The following is a 20,987-nucleotide window of genomic DNA, read 5'->3' as shown; positions in this document are numbered from 1 at the left end:
CTGTGATGCGGGTGCGCAGTCTGTCCGCTGCACAGGTTGACGACGGGAAGCCACGGTAAGTGCCTTCAATTTACCCGCGATCGCGTGGGGAACGGACAGATTTTACTGGGTGGGTTACCCACATGCCCAGTCGCCCCCCCCCCCCCGCTACCATCCCGCCTCCCTGGTAATATCGGAGCCTTTGTGTCTGTCTTCACGGAAGAAGACACAAAAAATCTCCCAGAAATACTAGAGAACCAAGGGTCTGGCGAGAATGAGGAACTGAAAGAAATTCATATGAGTAAAAAAATAGAACTAGAGAAATTAATGGGACTGAAAGTCGATAAATCCCAAGGACTTGATGATCTACACCCCAGGGTTTTGAAAGAGGTGGCTATAGAGATAGTGGATGCATTGGTTGTCATCTTCCAAAATTCTATAGATTCTGGAATGGTTCCTGCAGATTGGAGGGTGGCAAATGTAACCCCACTATTTAAGGAAGGAGGGAAGAGAGAAAACAGGGAACTACAGACCTGTTAGCCTGACATCAGTAGTAGGGAAAATGCTAGAATCTATTATAAAGGATCTGATAATAGGACATAATAATAGGATTTGACAGAGTCAACATGGATTTATGAAAGGGAAATCTTTTTTGACAAACCTATTGGAGTTCTTTGAGGATGTAACTAGTAGAATAGATAAGGGGGAACCAGTGAATGTGGTGTATTTGGATTTTCAGAAGGCTTTCAATAAGGTCCCACACAGGAGGTTGGTGAACAAAGTTAGAGCACATGGAATTGGGGGTAATATACTGGCATGGATTGAGAATTGGTTAACAGACAGAAAACAGAGAGTAGGAATAAATGGATCTTTTTCAGGTTGGCAGACTGTGACTAGTGGGATACCGTAGGGATCAGTGCTTGGGCCCCAGCTATTCACAATCTATATCAATGATTTGGATGAGGGGACCAAATGTAATATTTCCAAGTTTGCTGATGACACAAAACTAGGTGGGAATGTGAGTTGTGAGGAGGATGCAAATAGGCTTCAAGGGGATATAGACAGGCTAAGTGAGTGGGCAAGAACATGGCAGATGGAATATAATGTGGAAAAATGTGAAGTTATCCACTTCGGTGGGAAAAACAGAAATGCAGAGTATTTTTTAAATGGTGAGAGATTGGGAAATGTTGATGTTCAAAGGGACCTGGGTGTCGTTATACATGAGTCGCTGAAAGCTAACACGCAGGTGCAGCAAGCAATTAGGAAGGCAAATGGTATGTTGGCCTTTATTACAAGAGAATTTGAGTACAGGAGTAAAGATGTCTTACTGCAATTATACAGGGCCTTGGTGAGACCGCACCTGGAGTATTGTGTACAATTTTGATCTCCTTACCTAAGAAAGGATATACTTGCCATAGAGGGAGTGCAACGAAGGTTCACCAGACTGATTCTTGGGATGGTGGGATTGTCGTCTAGGCCTGTATTCTCTAGAGTTTAGAAGAATGAGAGGTGATCTCATTGAAACATACAAAATTCTTACAGGGCTCGACAGGGTAGATGCAGGGAGGATGTTTCCCCTGGCTGGGGAGCCTAGAACCAGGGGTTATAGTATCAGAATAAAGGGGTAGGCCGTTTAGGACTGAAATGAGGAGAAATTTCTTCACTCAGAGGGTGGTGAATCTTTGGAATTCTCTACCCCAGAGGGCTGTGGAGGCTCAGTCATTGAGTACATTCAAAACAGAGATCGATAGATTTCTAGATATTAAAGGCATCAAGGGATATGGGGATAGTGCAGGAAAATGACGTTGAGGTAGAAGATCAGCCGTGATCTTGTTGAATGGCGGAGCAGGCTTGAGGGGCCGGATGGCCTACTCCTGCTCCTATTTCTTATGTTTTAATGCCTTATGTACACTACACCTCTGTCCTGCGCGCCCCCACCATCCCAGCCAATGTTCCACACAGCCAGCACCTACAAGTGGAGAATGGAGAAAGAGAAAGGAGAAAAAGTACCTTAATGCTACTGCTACATTGCTTAAGGAGCTATGTTATTAGCTTAATTTTCACAGCAATGCAAATGAGGAGCCACATTTATACTGCCCATTGGCACCACTGTGAAGTTTGAGACGGCAGTCTTCCTAGAGTACGCTGTACATGCACCCTCAGATGCTTGCATGGACTGCTGCTTACTGATCACAGAGTAATTTTGTTTAATGATAGTAAAGAGCTGGTAGAAAAGGTCAATCATTAAGTTGTGAATTGTGAAACAGCCGACCATCAGAGTCCGTTTATTTTTTTTAATGCATTCGGGTTTTTTGACAGATGCTGCTGTTCTTTTAATTACAGCTGATGGACATCCTTACTAGTGCAAGATTATCTCTTCAGGTGGTCTGAATAAAAGTGCATTAATGTGCATTTGCCTCCTTTATATAGGAATTGGATTTTTTGCAGGAGCTTTGGGTTTAAAAGGTAGGTTCACCATGCTACACAGTAATGTTTAAACTGGGGCTTAAGATAGTTTAGGCTTATCGATGCAAGCTAGTGTCCCTGATTTGATGGGCTGTTTTGGAGGGTGAGAAATGCGGCTTTGTGGACATTTTATCCTTTGTGATAGAGTAAACAAATGTGGGATTGAAATGCTTTGAAGCGGCAGTAAAGTGAGATATCAAACACAAGAAAAATACCCAGGAAAAGGAGGAAGTAAAGCTATTTCAGGCATATGGTTACAAGCTTACTGTAGAATATGGTCACAGTGTATACTTGGTGTCAAAAACTATGACAGTCTTACAAATATTCTCTGTCTTGGTAAATCAGTAGATTTTTGGGTAGTAAATTAGGTTAAACTCTTGCCTTTCAGCTCTGTCAGTTTCTTCTCTGTGAAAGACCTTGGGGACATCTCCGTATTAATGCAAGTTGTTAACGTTAATGATGACAAAAGTAGAAAAAGTATTTCACTTCCTAACGCTTTCATCTTGATGAGCACAAAATAAATGTAATTTAACCCAGCATTCAGATTTTCCATCCTTTTAGATTGCATTCTCCTATTTCTTGTTGAGTTTGTGACTTTGTGTGATTTAATGTGTTGTTTCACGCATGTCTAGACAAAACTAGGTACAGTATCTTGTTTGACCTGAATAGTGAAAATCCTTCTATCCGCAGGAAACTCAATCTAACAGTTAAGCTGTGGTGTTTGAATAGCAGGAAACCCCAGTTAGAAAGCAATAGACACAGTCAGAAGTATCAAGCTGCAAAAATAGTGTTCTGTAGTCGGTTGCAGACCTAATCTAATCTATCTCCCAAATACAGAGACTGCATTTAATTGCATTTCCCTTTTAATGTTAGCTTGAAATTTATGACTAAAATGCACTATTGTTAATTCAGTAACTAAAATAAAATCTGATTAAATGATTCTGTCAAATGCAGTCCTTATCAAAAGAACAGAAATAATTAATTGTGAGAGAAAACTAGAAACAAATATTAAAAGAAACTGAATTTACAAGCTGTCTTTTGAATTATTTAATCAATGCAAACAAAGCCTGACTTTTTGCTCACCCCTCTAATTTTTCCTTTCTCCTCCTAAAGGCTTTGACGACCTTGCTGAGATGTAGGTCTAAGAGTGACAGATATAGATCAGGAGAAGGATACCTGGATGACTTTTCCCTCCCTCATCTAGGACACTGAGACCAATTTTTCTGCCACCAATGTGGCGGAACTGAGATCAATTTATTCAGCAAAGACCAGGAAACAAACCTGGAACCTTCCTGCTCTGTATGTTCAACTGCTCACCAGATAAACTCACTGAATAATTGGGGGACCTCAAATCCTGACTTAACAGTTTCTAATTTTCTGTTTTTGGAGACTGTGGGGGTAATTTTCACCATCACTGCCTAGGCAGTAATCTGGCGGAGCTAATCACCCAAACATTTTCGACCCCCCCCCCTGAATTTTCATACTTCTTAAAGCAGCACCTGCACTTCCTGTTGTCAGCAAATTGTTGAATTCTGCTTTTTCTAGTCTGTATTGTGCTGAGAGGATTCAAGAGTCTACCAATTCATAAAGGGGAGAGAAGATAGCTCCCTTTTCTGAGGGAGCTCTGCAGGTCATGCTGAGGGAAGTTATGGCAAGGAGGCATGCCATTTTTGAGTGTGAGAGCCAGTCTTCTCAGCAAGCTGCAGTCAGGACTGCCTGCGGAGGTGGCTGAGCTGTGTAGAAGTCATCCTCCCAGATGAGTAAGAAATTCAACAGTTGCTGAGATAAGGGACTCCTACGCTTACCTCTTCAGTGTTCTGCAATGCCATGCCCGCAATACACACTTCCCCTCAAGCAGCTATTCACATGCGGGAGGGATTTTTGGTTCGGTGCCTGCCCAAGCCCACCGTCGGGATGCACAAACCATTTTTAGGTTTGGGCCTAATTTAAGTTTTACAGGTGAGCTGGAGCACCTCACCAGTTTGGTGCCACAGAAAATTGGCCTGCTTTTGCATGGAGCCAGGAGGCAGGACGCACCTCTTGGGCGGGGGGCGGGCGGGGGGAGCGGGGTAGGTAGGAATGAGCCTGCGTGGGCTGGAAGATCTTTATTGGGCCAAGGAAGAGGTGAATGCTCATCCTGGCCCCATAAAAATCTTAAAAAGAAATACTTATCTTTCGGAGCAGTCTCTAGCGGTCCGTTTAAGGACCAGTGGTTGGGCCTTTCAATGCCTGAAAAAGTGGGACTGCAGTTTGGATTCTCTGCCCATTTCTCCGTGAAAATTGCATTTAGAATCCAGAAGCAGCACAGGATCCCTCTTTGCATATATAAACAGCCTCTTTCTTGTTTTGGGTGGGACTGCTCATCGTCCATTTAAAAGCCACCAGATTTTTTCTTCCGGTTGCCCATTTTTCACGTGAGAAACGGGCAGCTGGCAGTTAAAAATCCCTCCTGGGATGCTTTCTTATCTCTACACACCCTTTGCTTTCTCCAACATTAGCAAGAGGCAATCCATTTTCATGCGTAACACACCTTTCTTCGTCACATGAAACCTTCCACTGCTAGTAGCTAGGGCCTTAAAGATTCACCCAATACTCACTTGTATGCTGCATATTCTTGAACAATTGTTTTGAGAAGCACAATAGCCAATTACGTATCTATGGAAGACCTCAAACAGTCAGCATTTCATCAGTCTCTACAATTTCAGACAGATGAATTCCACAATAGAAGGGAATGTTTGCACACTGGAGGGAGCACACCAAGCCCTTGAAACACCCAGAAGAACTAACCCGAATTAACCCTGAATATAATGGCCTGCCATTTTATAGTTCCACTGGAGAGGGGTATGCAGGAAGTGCATCTGCCACTACTCCTGGCTATAAAACTTCTTTTCATTCTCCATCTTGCTGAGGGAAAGGGGTATTCCCAAAGGAATGCCCAAGCTATCCACAGGGTGCTTATGCAAACTCTTTTCAATAGTAGGATTATCTGCAATGGTAGGGGAGCAAAACTCAAAAACATAGACAACCACATAAAGGTCCAATCCAAAAACACAATGAGCCAACAAAAGTGCAATGCAAGGAAAGCAAAACAAATGCCCAAAAACAAGCTCTGCAATTCTCTGCAAAGGTCTGGTAGTACAGTACACCCAGTGGCTGCAGGAGCACACTACGCTCCACCTTTTAAAGATGCACATCGCTGACCTTGCAATGAGTGTGCACTGCATGGGAATTCCCAGGGAATCAAGGATACACCCTCAACATACCCCAAAATGAATGCTGTAATGAGGCACCATCGAACAACGCAAGCCTCCTATGCCTCAGCACTAGCCATCAGAAAATGCTTGTAGCAGCCCGATCTTGCACTCCTCTTTGGCTGCAGGCATTTCTTGCCTCCCCAGCTCCATTATAACGAGGTCCGAGGCCTAGTATCGGGGGTGCCTCCGGCCTCATCATTCTGGCACAGGATGCGCATTCTGCACCCCCTGCATGCCCAAAAGTGGGCATGCCCGAATTTCTAAGCCCTTGCATTTATATAGCACCTTTCACGACCTCAAGACTTATCAAGCGTTCAAGTACTTTTGAAGGGTAGTCACTGTTGTAATGTAGGAGTAAAGAAGTAAGAATATATTTGTACACAACATTAGTTAGGCCACAGTGTTGTCTGCAGTTTTGAGTGCCCCATTATAGAAAGCCATAAAAAGTGTACAGTGTACGCTCACCAGGATGATGCCAGAGATGAGACGCTATAGTTCTAAGGAACGAAGTGAGGACAGTGGTTTCTTTACACAGAGGGTTGATGCAGTATGGAATGTTTTGCCACAGAGAGTAATTAGGCAGAGAACTTTGCATCTTATAAGGGAAAATTGGATAGATACTTGAATAGAGGAGGATACGGGTCTATGATAGGGAGCAAGGCACTGGGATTAGTTTTGGATTGCTCCAACAAAGAGCCAGCATTGACATGAAGTGGAAAATGGCCTCCTTCTGTGCAGTTGTATGGTTCTTTGAAGTGTGGCTCTTTTAGAGTCTCTGAAGTCTATCTGCATCCTGCTCCCTAATGTTTTTCTGCAGCCAATACCTGGCTCCCCTATATTTCCTACTATATTTAAAACTTGTGATTTGGATCCCTCTGCTCATTTATGTCATCCGGTTAAGGGACTTAAAACGGAACCAGAGCAATTCCTTTAAATACATTTCTGTGCACCTCAGAAGAGTAAACTCCCCCCACTGCACCAATGTGATATTTTTCTATATCCCGCCCAACTGTCCTATGGTTTTTCTGAGTGTGATTGACAATTTAGTACAGAATTAGAGATAATGTTATGTTGTTGTCTCATGTGGAGGCAGATTCAATCATGGCCTTCAAAAGGGATCTGGATATGTACTTGAAAGGAAAAAATTTGCAGGGCTACGGGGATAGGGCGGGGGAGTGGGACGAGCTGGATTACTCTTGCTTAGAGCCGGCGCGGACTCGATGGGCCGAATGGCCTCCTTCCGTGCTGTAACCTTTCTATGATTCTATGTCTTCTAGGAACTGGATTGAAACAGCAAAAGCTCATTTACGTGGAAATCTTACAGCCAACAGCCAGTTGAAACATTGATCACATCAGTCTTGAGATGGACTGAAACACAGATCTTAGAGATGAAAGACCACTGCCTAATCCATTGTGCCCTCCACCTAATAATCTTTTAATAATGCCGACACCATTATTTTATTTCTAACACCTGATCATAATAAACCAAGAGCAAAACAGTTGGTTGGCAAGAATTGGACTCTTCTTGAAGTATTCACTCTTAATTTACCAAAAGCCTGGTCATTTAGATATTAAAAACTGCTGGGGTTAATGCTGTAATTGTCAGAGCTTTATTAAAAATTGTTTCCCACAAGAAAAATGTGCAAAATATAGGATACTAATTTGTAAAAAGTTACATAAATATCCATTAGTGATGACACAGATTGGATTATTTAGCTAGTGATGGAACGAGAACATTAGGAGATCTAAATTAGTCTGACAGCCTAATGAGGCACTTTATTGAGTGAAAGGACAAGATCCCTCAGAAAATAGAGATTTTCCAATTGACGACTCTTGGTCAGAAATTTACATTGGGAAATTGCACACCCACAGACCATTGATTTTCCGACCATTAAAATTAACGGAAGGAAAATCACAGGCTTAGGAGTGCGCAATTTCTCGAAATGCATGCATCAGGAGTCATAGAATCATAGAAGTTTACAACATGGAAACAGGCCCTTCGGCCCAACATGTCCATGTCACCCAGTTTATACCACTAAGCTAGTCCCAATTGCCTGCACTTGGCCCATATCCCTCTATACCCATCTTACCCATGTAACTGTCCAAATGCTTTTTAAAAGACAAAATTGTACCCGCCTCTAATACTGCCTCTGGCAGCTCGTTCCAGACACTCACCACCCTTTGAGTGAAAAAATTGCCCCTCTGGACCCTTTTGTATCTCTCCCCTCTCACCTTAAATCTATGCCCCCTTGTTATAGACTCCCCTACCTTTTGGAAAAGATTTTGACTATCGACCTTATCTATGCCCCTCATTATTTTATAGACTTCTATAAGATCACCCCTTAACCTCCTACTCTCCAGGGAAAAAAGTCTCAGCCTATCCAACCTCTCCCTATAAGTCAAACCATCAAGTCCCGGTAACATCCTAGTAAATCTTTTCTGCACTCTTTCTAGTTTAATAATATCCTTTCTATAATAGGGTGACCAGAACTGCACACAGTATTCCAAGTGTGACCTAACTAATGTCTTGTACAACTTCAACAAGACACCCCAACTCCTGTATTCAATGTTCTGACCAATGAAACCAAGCATGCTGAATGCCTTCTTCACCACCCTATCCACCTGTGACTCCACTTTCAAGGAGCTATGAACCTGTACTCCTAGATCTCTTTGTTCTATAAGTCTCCCCAACGCCCTACCATTAACGGAGTAGGTCCTGGCCCGATTCGATCTACCAAAATGCATCACCTCACATTTATCTAAATTAAACTCCATCTGCCATTCATTGGCCCACTGGCCCAATTTATCAAGATCCCGTTGCAATCCTAGATAACCTTCTTCACTGTCCACAATGCCACTAATCTTGGTGTCATCTGCAAACTTACTAACCATGCCTCCTAAATTCTCATCCAAATCATTAATATAAATAACAAATAACAGCGGACCCAGCACCGATCCCTGAGGCACACCGCTGGTCACAGGCCTCCAGTTTGAAAAACAACCCTCTACAACCACCCTCTGTCTTCTGTCGTCAATCCAATTTTGTATCCAATTGGCAACCTCACCTTGGATCCCGTGAGATCTAACCTTATGTAACAACCTACCATGCGGTACCTTGTCAAAGGCTTTGCTAAAGTCCATGTAGACCACGTCTACTGCACAGCCCTCATCTATCTTCTTGGTTATCCCTTCAAAAAACTCAATCAAATTTGTGAGACATGATTTTCCTCTCACAAAACCATGCTGACTGTTCCTAATCAGTCCCTGCCTCTCCAAATGCCCGTAGATCCTGTCTCTCAGAATACCCTCTAACAACTTACCCACTACAGATGTCAGGCTCACCGGTCTGTAGTTCCCAGGCTTTTCCCTGCCGCCCTTCTTAAACAAAGGCACAACATTTGCTACCCTCCAATCTTCAGGCACCTCACCTGTAGCTGTCGCTGATTCAAATATCTCTGCTAGGGGACCCGCAATTTCCTCCCTAACCTCCCATAACGTCCTGGGATACATTTCATCAGGTCCCGGAGATTTATCTACCTTGATGCGCGTTAAGACTTCCAGCACCTCCCTCTCTGTAATATGTACACTCCTCAAGACATCACTATTTATTTCCCCAAGTTCCCTAACATCCATGCCTTTCTCAACCGTAAATACCGATGTGAAATATTCATTTAGGATCTCACCCATCTCTAGTGGTTCCGCACATCGATGACCTTGTTGATCCTTAAGTGGCCCTACTCTCTCCCTAGTTACTCTTTTGCCCTTTATGTATTTGTAGAAGCTCTTTGGATTCACCTTTGCCTTATCTGCCAAAGCAATCTCATATCCCCTTTTTGCCCTCCTGATTTCTCTCTTAACTCTACTCCGGCAATCTCTATACTCTTCAAGGGATCCACTTGATCCCAGCTGCCTATGCATGTCATATGCCTCCTTCTTCTTTCTGACTTTCACCCGAGTCATCCAAGGTTCCCTACTTCTACCAGCCTTGCCCTTCACTTTATAAGGAATGTGATTACCCTGAACCCTGGTTAACACACTTTTGAAAGCCTCCCGCTTACCAGACGTCCCTTTGCCTGCCAACAGACTCTCCCAATCAACTTCTGAAAGTTCCTATCTAATACCATCAAAATTGGCCTTTCCCCAATTTAGAATTTTAACTTCTGGGCCAGACCTATCATTCTCCATAGCTATCCTAAAACTAATGGAATTATGATCACTGGTCCCAAAGTGATCCCTCACTAACACTTCTGTCACCTGCCCTTCCTTATTTCCCAAGAGGAGGTCAAGTTTTGCCCCCTCTCTAGTCGGGCCATCCACATACTGAATGAGAAATTCCTCCTGAATACACTCAACAAATTTCTCTCCATCCAAGCCCCTAATGCTATGGCTGTCCCAGTCAATGTTGGGAAAGTTAAAGTCCCCTACTATTACGACCCTATTTTTCTTGCAGCTGTCTGTAATCTCCAAAACAGAAAATCTCATCTGATATTTCTGTGCTTTCTAGTTAACTTTACAACAGCTCAGTTCTGACGAAAGGTCTTCGACCTGAAACGTTAACTCTGTTTCTTTCTCCACAGATGCTGCCTCACTTGCTGAGCTTTGCAGCATTTTTTGTTTTTATTACTGGCTGGGTTGTCTAGTAACATCATTGAATTTAGGTTTACTGCTCTTGTTCACAAGATTAGAAGATGGATTTCAACAAGGAAGTGTCTTCAGCCCATTTGATTTCATCCTTCCGGAATACCTACCATACCATGTCCCCATTACAGCATTCAGCTGTTCCAGCATAACCTTTTGCATAAGGAAATACTTCCTGATGTTTGTCCTAATCTTGACCTGCATAATCCTGAACCTGTGCCCGCTTGTCCTGCTGCCCTGGTGCATCTGAAAGTATATGCTGATAAATGGGGGGGAGAGGGGGAGGAGGAGACAGAGACAGAAGTATCCATTTCTGTTATTAATGTATGATTCCAGATCCCCACATGATCCTTGCCTATTACACTGGTGATCATATAACTTTGTGAAAGGGTCTTGATGCAGACCTGATGCACAGAATTGCATTTATTAGAATGTTTATAATGTGCCTGATATCGTTAATTACTCTTATTGATGCCATACAAGTTTAATATAGGCACTCACTTTTCACAATCTGGTTTATAAAATCGTATTTGTTAAATTAGAACTAGAAACAGCAATATTTCAAAATGTGTGTTTTTTTTTAATCAGAGCGCCTGTTGAAAATGTCATTAGAAGATCTCCGAGAATTCCTTCAGGAAATTATGTCTAAAAACTTTCATTATGATGACGATGTTGTTATTGATCAACTGGAAAAGTCCATATCCGAGCTGAGAAAACTGAAGCTTGAACTTCCTCCACCAGGTATGTAGCAATTCTGCAGCAAGCCAGCTTCTTCATCTTTTAACATTGATCTCCATTTTAAGTTTCAAGCAACATTTGTCAAACGCAGAAAGTTCAGTTTTTAATAAATTGTACATTCTGTTTTAATTATTTTAAATAATTCCACTCTTCTCCTCCCTCCCTCCACTGAAAAGCTTTTTTTCTTTCCCCATTCTAAACTTTAGGCCTCTGCCCCAGTGCTGAATTTCAGGCAGTGTTCGTCCTTTCTCTCTGAATTAGATAGCTTCCCCAGAGAGTAGCCAAGGGACAGATCTCGATATGAGCAACTGGCACGTCGAAGTGCCGCACCTCCCATGTTGCAGCGGTTTTGAAAAGTTTGTTTTTCTGTCTCTACTTTGAGGCAAGTCAAGACTGCTACAATGAAAATGGAGCTAGGCAGTTGACATAGGGGCAAAGAGGGCTAGAGTCTCACTGTGAATAGTTGTACTAAAATGTATACTTGATGGAGTATTCATCAACAGTTTCAAATTGAATATGGATTCAGACAATGTGTGAAAGTAAGGAATTGCGTGCATAAATGATTGAATTTTATATCAAAATTATCAGTAAGTTATTGCAAAAATGACTGCTAAGGCTAATACCAGCAATGTAGGGAATCCACGTGCAGATATACTGAATGATCACTGCAGCGGTGATGTAAAGGTAAGTCCCCACTTCATTGTAAAGTAGATATGAGTACATAACTTTTAAGTGCTTCTGCCACAGTGCTGTAATTTGGAACAAGTCTTTGGGATATAAAATTTCCTACTGCTGTTTCTCTTTCACTCCCCCTATTATGAGTATAATGTAGTCTGCCTGAGTGATGCTCCCAGCACACTGCCTATTTCAGGCCTAAAAATGGGCCAAAACAAATTCCAGCTCCATAAACAGGAACACTGTTTTATGGTAACTGAACAAGTCAAATTCTGTTTTTATTACATAGTGGGGGGGGGCGGGGGGCGGGGGGAGGAAATTTTGACTTGCGTCCAAAATGGGCGCAAAGTTGGCGGAGCACCAGCTCCACGTGCCAGCCTGAGAAGGAGGCAATCCCTTCAAGAACCACTGGTTAGGCCGCTCAGCGCCTGGTACAACGAGGAGGAGCGTACATGGCTCCGCACATTTGTACCTGAATTTGCAATCGGGTTCGTACAAGTGGCATAGGACCCCGATTTGCATATTTAAGCAGCCTTACACCTGTTCAGGTGGGTGGGCTGTGGCCGAGGTCCCTCCCACCCACCGTATTTTCAACTGCTGACCCCCAGTTTTCAGACGCAAAAAAACGTCTGAAGGCAACTGTGAAATGAATTTCCCCCCGGGATCTCAGAATTTTTATGTGTTTTGGGGATCACGTTCTGCAATTTGTCTGTTTATAGTTAGCGTCACTAATTCGTGGTCACTGTAAGTTAAATTATAGATTCATAGAATCATAGAAGTTTACAACATGGAAACAGGCCCTTCGGCCCAACATGTCCACGTCGCCCAGTTTATACCACTAAGCTAGTCCCAATTGCCTGCACTTGGCCCATAATCCCTCTATACCCATCTTACCCATGTAACTGTCCAAATGCTTTTTAAAAGACAAAATTGTACCCGCCTCTACTACTGCCTCTGGCAGCTCGTTCCAGACACTCACCACCCTTTGAGTGAAAAAATTGCCCCTCTGGACCCTTTTGTATCTCTCCCCTCTCACCTTAAATCTATGCCTCCTCGTTATAGACTCCCCTACCTTTGGGAAAAGATTTTGACTATCGACCTTATCTATGCCCCTCATTATTTTATAGACTTCTATAAGATCACCCCTAAACCTCCTACTCTCCAGGGAAAAAAGTCTCAGTCTATCCAACCTCTCCCTATAAGTCAAACCATCAAGTCCTGGTAGCATCCTAGTAAATCTTTTCTGCACTCTCTCCAGTTTAATAATATCCTTTCTATAATAGGGTGACCAGAACTGCACACAGTATTCCAAGTGTGGCCTTACTAATGTCTTGTACAACTTCAACAAGACATCCCAACTCCTGTATTCAATGTTCTGACCAATGAAACCAAGCATGCTGAATGCCTTCTTCACCACCCTATTCACATGTGACTCCACTTTCAAGGAGCTATGAACCTGTACTCCGAGATCTCTTTGTTCTATAAGTCTCCCCAATGCCCTACCATTAACGGAGTAGGTCCTGGCCCGATTCGATCTACCAAAATGCATCACCTCACATTTATCTAAATTAAACTCCATCTGCCATTCATCGGCCCACTGGCCCAATTTATCAAGATCCCGTTGCAATCCTAGATAACCTTCTTCACTGTCCACAATGCCACCAATCTTGGTGTTATCTGCAAACTTACTAACCATGCCTCCTAAATTCTCATCCAAATCATTAATATAAATAACAAATAACAGCGGACCCAGCACCGATCCCTGAGGCACACCGCTGGCCACAGGCCTCCAGTTTGAAAAACAACCCTCTACAACCACCCTCTGTCTTCTGTCGTCAATCCAATTTTGTATCCAATTGGCTACCTCACCTTGGATCCCGTGAGATTTAACCTTATGTAACAACCTACCATGCGGTACCTTGTCAAAGGCTTTGCTAAAGTCCATGCAGACCACGTCTACTGCACAGCCCTCATCTATCTTCTTGGTTACCCCTTCAAAAAACTCAATTAGATTCGTGAGACATGATTTTCCTCTCACAAAACTATGCTGACTGTTCCTAATCAGTCCCTGCCTCTCCAAATGCCCGTAGATCCTGTCTCTCAGAATACCCTCTAACAACTTACCCACTACAGATGTCAGGCTCACCGGTCTGTAGTTCCCAGGCTTTTCCCTGCCACCCTTCTTAAACAAAGGCACAACATTTGCTACCCTCCAATCTTCAGGCACCTCACCTGTAGCTGTCGCTGATTCAAATATCTCTGCTAGGGGACCCGCAATTTCCTCCCTAACCTCCCATAACGTCCTGGGATACATTTCATCAGGTCCCGGAGATTTATCTACCTTGATGCGCGTTAAGACTTCCATCACCTCCCTCTCTGTAATATGTACACTCCTCAAGACATCACTATTTATTTCCCCAAGTTCCCTAACATTCATGCCTTTCTCAACCGTAAATACCGATGTGAAATATTCATTTAGGATCTCACCCATCTCTTGTGGTTCCGCACATAGATGACCTTGTTGATCCTTAAGAGGCCCTACTCTCCCTAGTTACTCTTTTGCCCTTTATGTATTTGTAGAAGCTCTTTGGATTCTCCTTTGCCTTATCTGCGAAAGCAATCTCATGTCCCCTTTTTGCCCTCCTGATTTCTCTCTTAACTCTACTCCGGCAATCTCTATACTCTTCAAGGGATCCACTTGATCCCAGCTGCCTATGCATGTCATATGCCTCCTTCTTCTTTCTGACTAGGGCCTCAATCACCCGAGTCATCCAAGGTTCCCTACTTCTACCAGCCTTGCCCTTCACTTTATAAGGAATGTGCTTACCCTGAACCCTGGTTAACACACTTTTGAAAGCCTCCCACTTACCAGACGTCCCTTTGCCTGCCAACAGACTCTCCCAATCAACTTCTGAAAGTTCCTGTCTATTACCATCAAAATTGGCCTTTCCCCAATTTAGAATTTTAACTTTTGGGCCAGACCTATCATTCTCCATAGCTATCTTAAAACTAATGGAATTATGATCACTGGTCCCAAAGTGATCCCTCACTAACACTTCTGTCACCTGCCCTTCCTTATTTCCCAAGAGGAGGTCAAGTTTTGCCCCCTCTCTAGTCGGGCCATCCACATACTGAATGAGAAATTCCTCCTGAATACACTCAACAAATTTCTCTCCATCCAAGCCCCTAATGCTATGGCTGTCCCAGTCAATGTTGGGAAAGTTAAAGTCCCCTACTATTACCACCCTATTTTTCTTGCAGCTGTCTGTAATCTCCTTACATATTTGCTCCTCAATTTCCCGTTGACTATTTGGGGGTCTGTAGTACAATCCTATCAAAGTGATCTCTCCCTTCTTATTTTTCAGTTCTACCCATATAGACTCTGTGGGCGAACCCTCAGATATATCCCCTCTCACTACTGCCGTGATGTTCTCCCTAATCAAGAATGCAACTCCCCCTCCTCTCTTACCTCCTGCTCTATCTTTCCTATAGCATCTGTACCCTGGAACATTGAGCTGCCAGTCCTGCCCCTCCCTTAGCCATGTTTCAGTAATAGTTATAACATCCCAGTCCCATGTACCCATCCATGCCCTGAGTTCATCTGCCTTGCCCATCAGACTTCTTGCATTGAAATAAATGCAGTTTAATCTAGACTTCCCTTGGTCTTTGCCCTGCTTTCTCAGACCATCTGTCCAGTCATGTTTTGGACACTCTCCCTTACTGCCTTTTGTTTCTGTCACCACTTTACTTCCCACTAACTTCCTGCATCGGTTCCCATCCCCCTGCCACATTAGTTTAAACCCTCCCCAACAGCACTAGCAAACACTCCCCCTAGGACATTGGTTCCAGTCCTGCCCAGATGCAGACCGTCCAATTTGTACTGGTCCCACCTCCCCCAGAACCGGTTCCAATGGCCCAGGAATTTGAATCTCTCCCTCTTGCACCATCTCTCAAGCCACGTATTCATCCTAGCTATCCTGTCATTCCTACCCTGACTAGCCCGTGGCACTGGTAGCAATCCTGAGATTACTACCTTTGAGGTCCTACTTTTTAGTTTAACTCCTAACTCCCTAAATTCAGCTTGTAGGACCTCATCCCGTTTTTTACCTATATCGTTGGTACCTATATGTACCACGACAACTGGCTGTTCACCCTCCCCCTCCAGAATGTCCTGCAGCCGCTCCGAGACATCCCTGACCCTTGCACCAGGGAGGCAACATACCATCCTGGAGTCTCGGTTGCGTCCGCAGAAACGCCTGTCTATTCCCCTTACAATCGAGTCCCCTATCACTATAGCTCTGCCACACTTTTTCCTGCCCTCCTGTGCAGCAGAGCTAGCCACGGTGCCATGAACCTGGCCGCTGCCACCTTCCCCTGGTGAGCCATCTCCCACAACAGTATCCAAAACGGTATACCTGTTTTGGAGGGAGATGACCGCAGGGGACCCCTGCACTGCCTTCCTACTCTTCCTCTGTCTGTTGGTCACCCATTCACTATCTCCGTCAGTAATTTTTATCTGTGGTGTGACCAACTCACTGAACGTGCTAGCCACGACTTCCTCAGCATCGCGGATGCTCCAAAGTGAGTCCATCCGCAGCTCCAGAGCCGTCAAGCGGTCAAACAGTAGCTGCAGCTGGACACACTTCCCGCAGGTGAAGGAACCAGGGACACAGGAAGGATCCCTGAATTCCCACATCCCACAAGAGGAACATGACACGGCTCTGGGATCTCCTGCCATGACTTAACCCTTAAGTTAGCTTAACACAACTACAATGTCAAGAGAAAAAAAAAGGAAAGAAAAACTACTTACCAGTCATCAGCCAATCGCTTACCTGTTGGCTGTGACTTCGTGCCTCCAGTAGCTGCAGTAGCTCGATCCTCCTCCTAAACAATCAGCTACTCACCAATCAGCTCCTTCCCTTCTGCTGACGTCACTTTGGGGTTTTTTTTCTCTCTCCCTAACCCTCGCGCTCGGCCGCTCCTCTGCTCCGCCGCCTCAGCTGATCCTGTGCTCCTGACTCCCGCCTTTTTATGGGCCGCTCCTCTGCTCCGCCGCCTCAGCTGATCCTGTGCTCCTGACTCCCGCCTTTTTATGGGCCGCTCCTCTGCTCCGCCGCCTCAGCTGATCCTGTGCTCCTGACTCCCGCCTTTTTATGGGCCGCTCCTCTGCTCCGCCGCCTCAGCTGATCCTGTGCTCCTGACTCCCGCCTTTTTATGGGCCGCTCCTCTGCTCCGCCGCCTCAGCTGATCCTGTGCTCCTGACTCCCGCCTTTTTATGGGCCGCTCCTCTGCTCCGCCGCCTCAGCTGATCCTGTGCTCCTGACTCCCGCCTTTTTATGGGCCGCTCCTCTGCTCCGCCGCCTCAGCTGATCCTGTGCTCCTGACTCCCGCCTTTTTATGGGCCGCTCCTCTGCTCCGCCGCCTCAGCTGATCCTGTGCTCCTGACTCCCGCCTTTTTATGGGCCGCTCCTCTGCTCCGCCGCCTCAGCTGATCCTGTGCTCCTGACTCCCGCCTTTTTATGGGCCGCTCCTCTGCTCCGCCGCCTCAGCTGATCCTGTGCTCCTGACTCCCGCCTTTTTATGGGCCGCTCCTCTGCTCCGCCGCCTCAGCTGATCCTGTGCTCCTGACTCCCGCCTTTTTATGGGCCGCTCCTCTGCTCCGCCGCCTCAGCTGATCCTGTGCTCCTGACTCCCGCCTTTTTATGGGCCGCTCCTCTGCTCCGTCGCCTCAGCTGATCCTGTGCTCCTGACTCCCGCCTTTTTATGGGCCGCTCCTCTGCTCTGCCGCCTCAGCTGATCCTGTGCTCCTGACTCCCGCCTTTTTATGGGCCGCTCCTCTGCTCCGCCGCCTCAGCTGATCCTGTGCTCCTGACTCCCGCCTTTTTATGGGCCGCTCCTCTGCTCTGCCGCCTCAGCTGATCCTGTGCTCCTGACTCCCGCCTTTTTATGGGCCGCTCCTCTGCTCCGCCGCCTCAGCTGATCCTGTGCTCCTGACTCCCGCCTTTTTATGGGCCGCTCCTCTGCTCCGCCGCCTCAGCTGATCCTGTGCTCCTGACTCCCGCCTTTTTATGGGCCGCTCCTCTGCTCTGCCGCCTCAGCTGATCCTGTGCTCCTGACTCCCGCCTTTTTATGGGCCGCTCCTCTGCTCTGCCGCCTCAGCTGATCCTGTGCTCCTGACTCCCGCCATTTTATGGGTCGCTCCTCTGCTCCGCCGCCTCAGCTGATCCTGTGCTCCTGACTCCCGCCTTTTTATGGGCCGCTCCTCTGCTCCGCCGCCTCAGCTGATCCTGTGCTTTTGTTACATGAGATTATGGGATTCCCTGAAATTTTGACTGGTATTTTGGGGATCATTTTCTGTGATTCGGTCCATTTTTCCATGATAACTACAAATCAGTGGCCTTAAGCATAAGAGTAGTAGTTTATAAAATATGGTGGCTGTTGTTGGAAAATTATTAGGACAAACCAATTATAACCATAACTTTAATTTAAAGAAAAAAACTCACCTGATGGTGCTAGGGTTGCCAACTCTGGTTGGACGTATTCCTTAAAATTTCATCACATAACCTCCTGTTACCAACCGCTCCACCCATTTAATCAGCATTTTCCCCATTTCCAATCTTTTTATAACTAATAAATTAGTGTTCAAAGAAAATGAAAAAAGAACACAATTTTTTAATGTCGCTATGATTTTTCTCCTGTGCAGCTCACCAGGAGATAATCTTCAATTCCTGGAGACTCTCGAACAATCCTGGTGGGTTGATCAACCCAGGTGGTGCAGCATTTTAAACTTACGTCTCCTGTAGACCAAGGCTTCACTTTAAACTTGCAGACGTTTAGGTTTCTCACACCACCTTGTGGTCACTTTGAGGTATTGCACCTAAAAATATTACCAATCAAGTTGAGGTAATTTATGCTGTGGTTATATTTTAAAAATTGGTATAAGTGAAAAAATTTAAAATTTCATCTGACTTCCATCAGTTAAATTACAATTAACAAACATACCAAACACTCCAGTTTCCTCTAAAACTCAGAGTGGTGCTCTGATTTCCAGAGAATACAAGAGAGCCCTGTATCATGGTAGTAGGGCCCAGGAGTGTAACAATGAAACTCTCTTGAGACTCAACCGTGCGTATGCCTTTAATCATTCTGAAGGTGGACCAAGTTAAGACTGGACAATCAATTTGATTCGTAAGCTGCTTTATTCCACAGTAGGCATAACAGACATAACACAGAGAATGATGAAAGATACTTATTATAATCAGTATAATTTCTATTTGTGTACTATCACAAAAATACATTTATACTAGCCTACTTCAGTGGTTTCCTTTATTTAATGTAAAAAAACACAAAGTCTCCCTGACCAAGGTAGAGATTCCAGAACCTGTTGCTGCCTGATGGGTGATTGTTAAAAAGCCTCCTTTCAAAGACTTGCAGGGACCAAAAGAGTTTGTCAGCATCAATGTGCTAGATGTCTATCAACACACACATTAAAATCACTTTTGCCCAAGTCTTTTTGCCCCACGTTGTCTACTGGTACCCCTTTAAGTGTTAGTCCATTGGGAAGAGTAACTGTAGTGACAGGCTGCTAATTGTCTATGGGAGCCTTTTGGCATGGAGGTGACCCTTGCAGGATCATGACAAGGCCCTGCATCTTTTTGCACCGCATCTGATACTGTGGGGCTGCCTGCGACATGGCACTTATTCAGCTCTTTAAGGGAGCCAGCTGGCTTGGCTACATGAAGTATCACCCGGAGAGATAGACAGACACTGCTGCGAGACAAGGTAACCCTCCTTGCATCCATCTCATGCAGAAGCATAGCTACTTCACCAGACATCAAACAGGGGTTTGGGTGCAGGGCTGTTCCACCACTAGCCCACAGACTCTGTTTTATGCCTCTATGTCGACTTTTGGCCCCTGCTGATCTCTTTCCCCCCCCCCCCCCCCGCCACCTATATAGTCTTTGCAAAGGTTGCCAACTTATCGTAATCATTTTAAAAAGATTCAGATTCGTTTGGTCCCATATGAAGCCACATCCCTTTAAATTAGAGCTGTGGCCCTTTAAAGGCTATAAGCTTCTATAATTTCCCACCCACCTCCGTATGTCGTCACACTCCCTGCACAAGGCACAAGCAGCACCATGAGCTTATTTAAATAACACCAGCTCCCCATCTCTGCTAGGCACACTGCTGTACTTGCACTGGGATTGCAATGTTGGCCTGATAATGCAGTTCCAATTGACATTGGCTCAGAATGCAATATCCAGCACAGTGTGCCTTCTTAGGGTTGCCAACTCTGGTTGGAGGTATTCCTGGAGATTTAATCACATGTTGTCTGACCATGTGACATCTAACAATGTGTTGTCTGAAAATGTGACATCTGACTATGTGACTGCTGTTCACGTCATGCCTGCAAATGTTATTGTATTTACCTTATAAAGGTTGGGTCCCCTGTAGTTGAGATCTTTGCTCGTGGTTTTGCACCAGCAGCTATTGTGCAAGAAATTCCCAAGAACCAGGGGGCCATCCAAGAGCAGGCGAAGAAGGGAAACCGAGGGCAGGGAAGAGGGGGAAAGGTAGGGGAAGGATTCGCAGGGGGAAACCAGAGGTGCAACAATCTTTGATTCCACCAGTAACTGATAGTAACTCACTGAAATTGCCTCAAAAACTAATAGTAGTACTGGTAACACTCATAAATCCCTCATAACCAACAGTAATGCAATAACTCACTGATAGTCTGTATGGAACTGGTGTAACGCCTCGATATCCTACCAGTAACTAGTAATAATGCTATAACCCGCTGATATTCACCCTGTAACTACTGCCAGAATCCCTTTGCAATACACAAGGTGCTGACAGGCCCCGGTGCAGGCGCTCTCACCTGTAACCCCATTCTCCCCAATTCCTTTTATTATATTTTTCATATACTTATCCCATTCCCTTTTAAATTATGTTAGCGTCTCTGTTTAAAAACCTTCCTTCTCCCTTGGTTCTTCCAGTGAGAATCCTCAATCTCGGTCCCCTTATTCCCCATTCACCCACCAGTGGAAATACTCTTTCACTGTTCACCAGTTCCTAGCTTTCACTCATCCCTTTACTGGCTGATCCTCTCGGCGTAGTTCCCGCTCACCATGTTGTTACTGCTACTCCCGGCAGGAAATACTGGGCCACATGCTCATCCCATTCTCCATTCTCCCTCTCTTCTCCCCCGCCCGAACCCCAATCCTCCTGACCCCCTGT

The 20,987-nt window shown here is 45.0% G+C and overlaps 1 protein-coding gene across 1 annotated transcript in view; it reads left to right on the top strand.

Annotated features, from left to right (window-relative positions):
* The window catches only part of LOC137327967 (uncharacterized), a 247,551-nt gene that overhangs the window by 186,394 nt on the left and 40,170 nt on the right, over positions 1-20,987 (top strand). Inside the window, exon 13 of the mRNA XM_067993980.1 lies at positions 10,926-11,078. Coding sequence (XP_067850081.1) covers positions 10,926-11,078 — 153 coding nt within the window. The remainder of the gene's footprint in view (positions 1-10,925; positions 11,079-20,987) is intronic.

This window comes from Heptranchias perlo, chromosome 12, assembly GCF_035084215.1.
Source record: "Heptranchias perlo isolate sHepPer1 chromosome 12, sHepPer1.hap1, whole genome shotgun sequence".
Lineage (NCBI taxonomy): Eukaryota > Metazoa > Chordata > Chondrichthyes > Hexanchiformes > Hexanchidae > Heptranchias > Heptranchias perlo.
The sequence above is the reverse complement of the archived record's forward strand: the minus strand, read 5'-3'. Positions and strand labels throughout refer to the sequence as shown.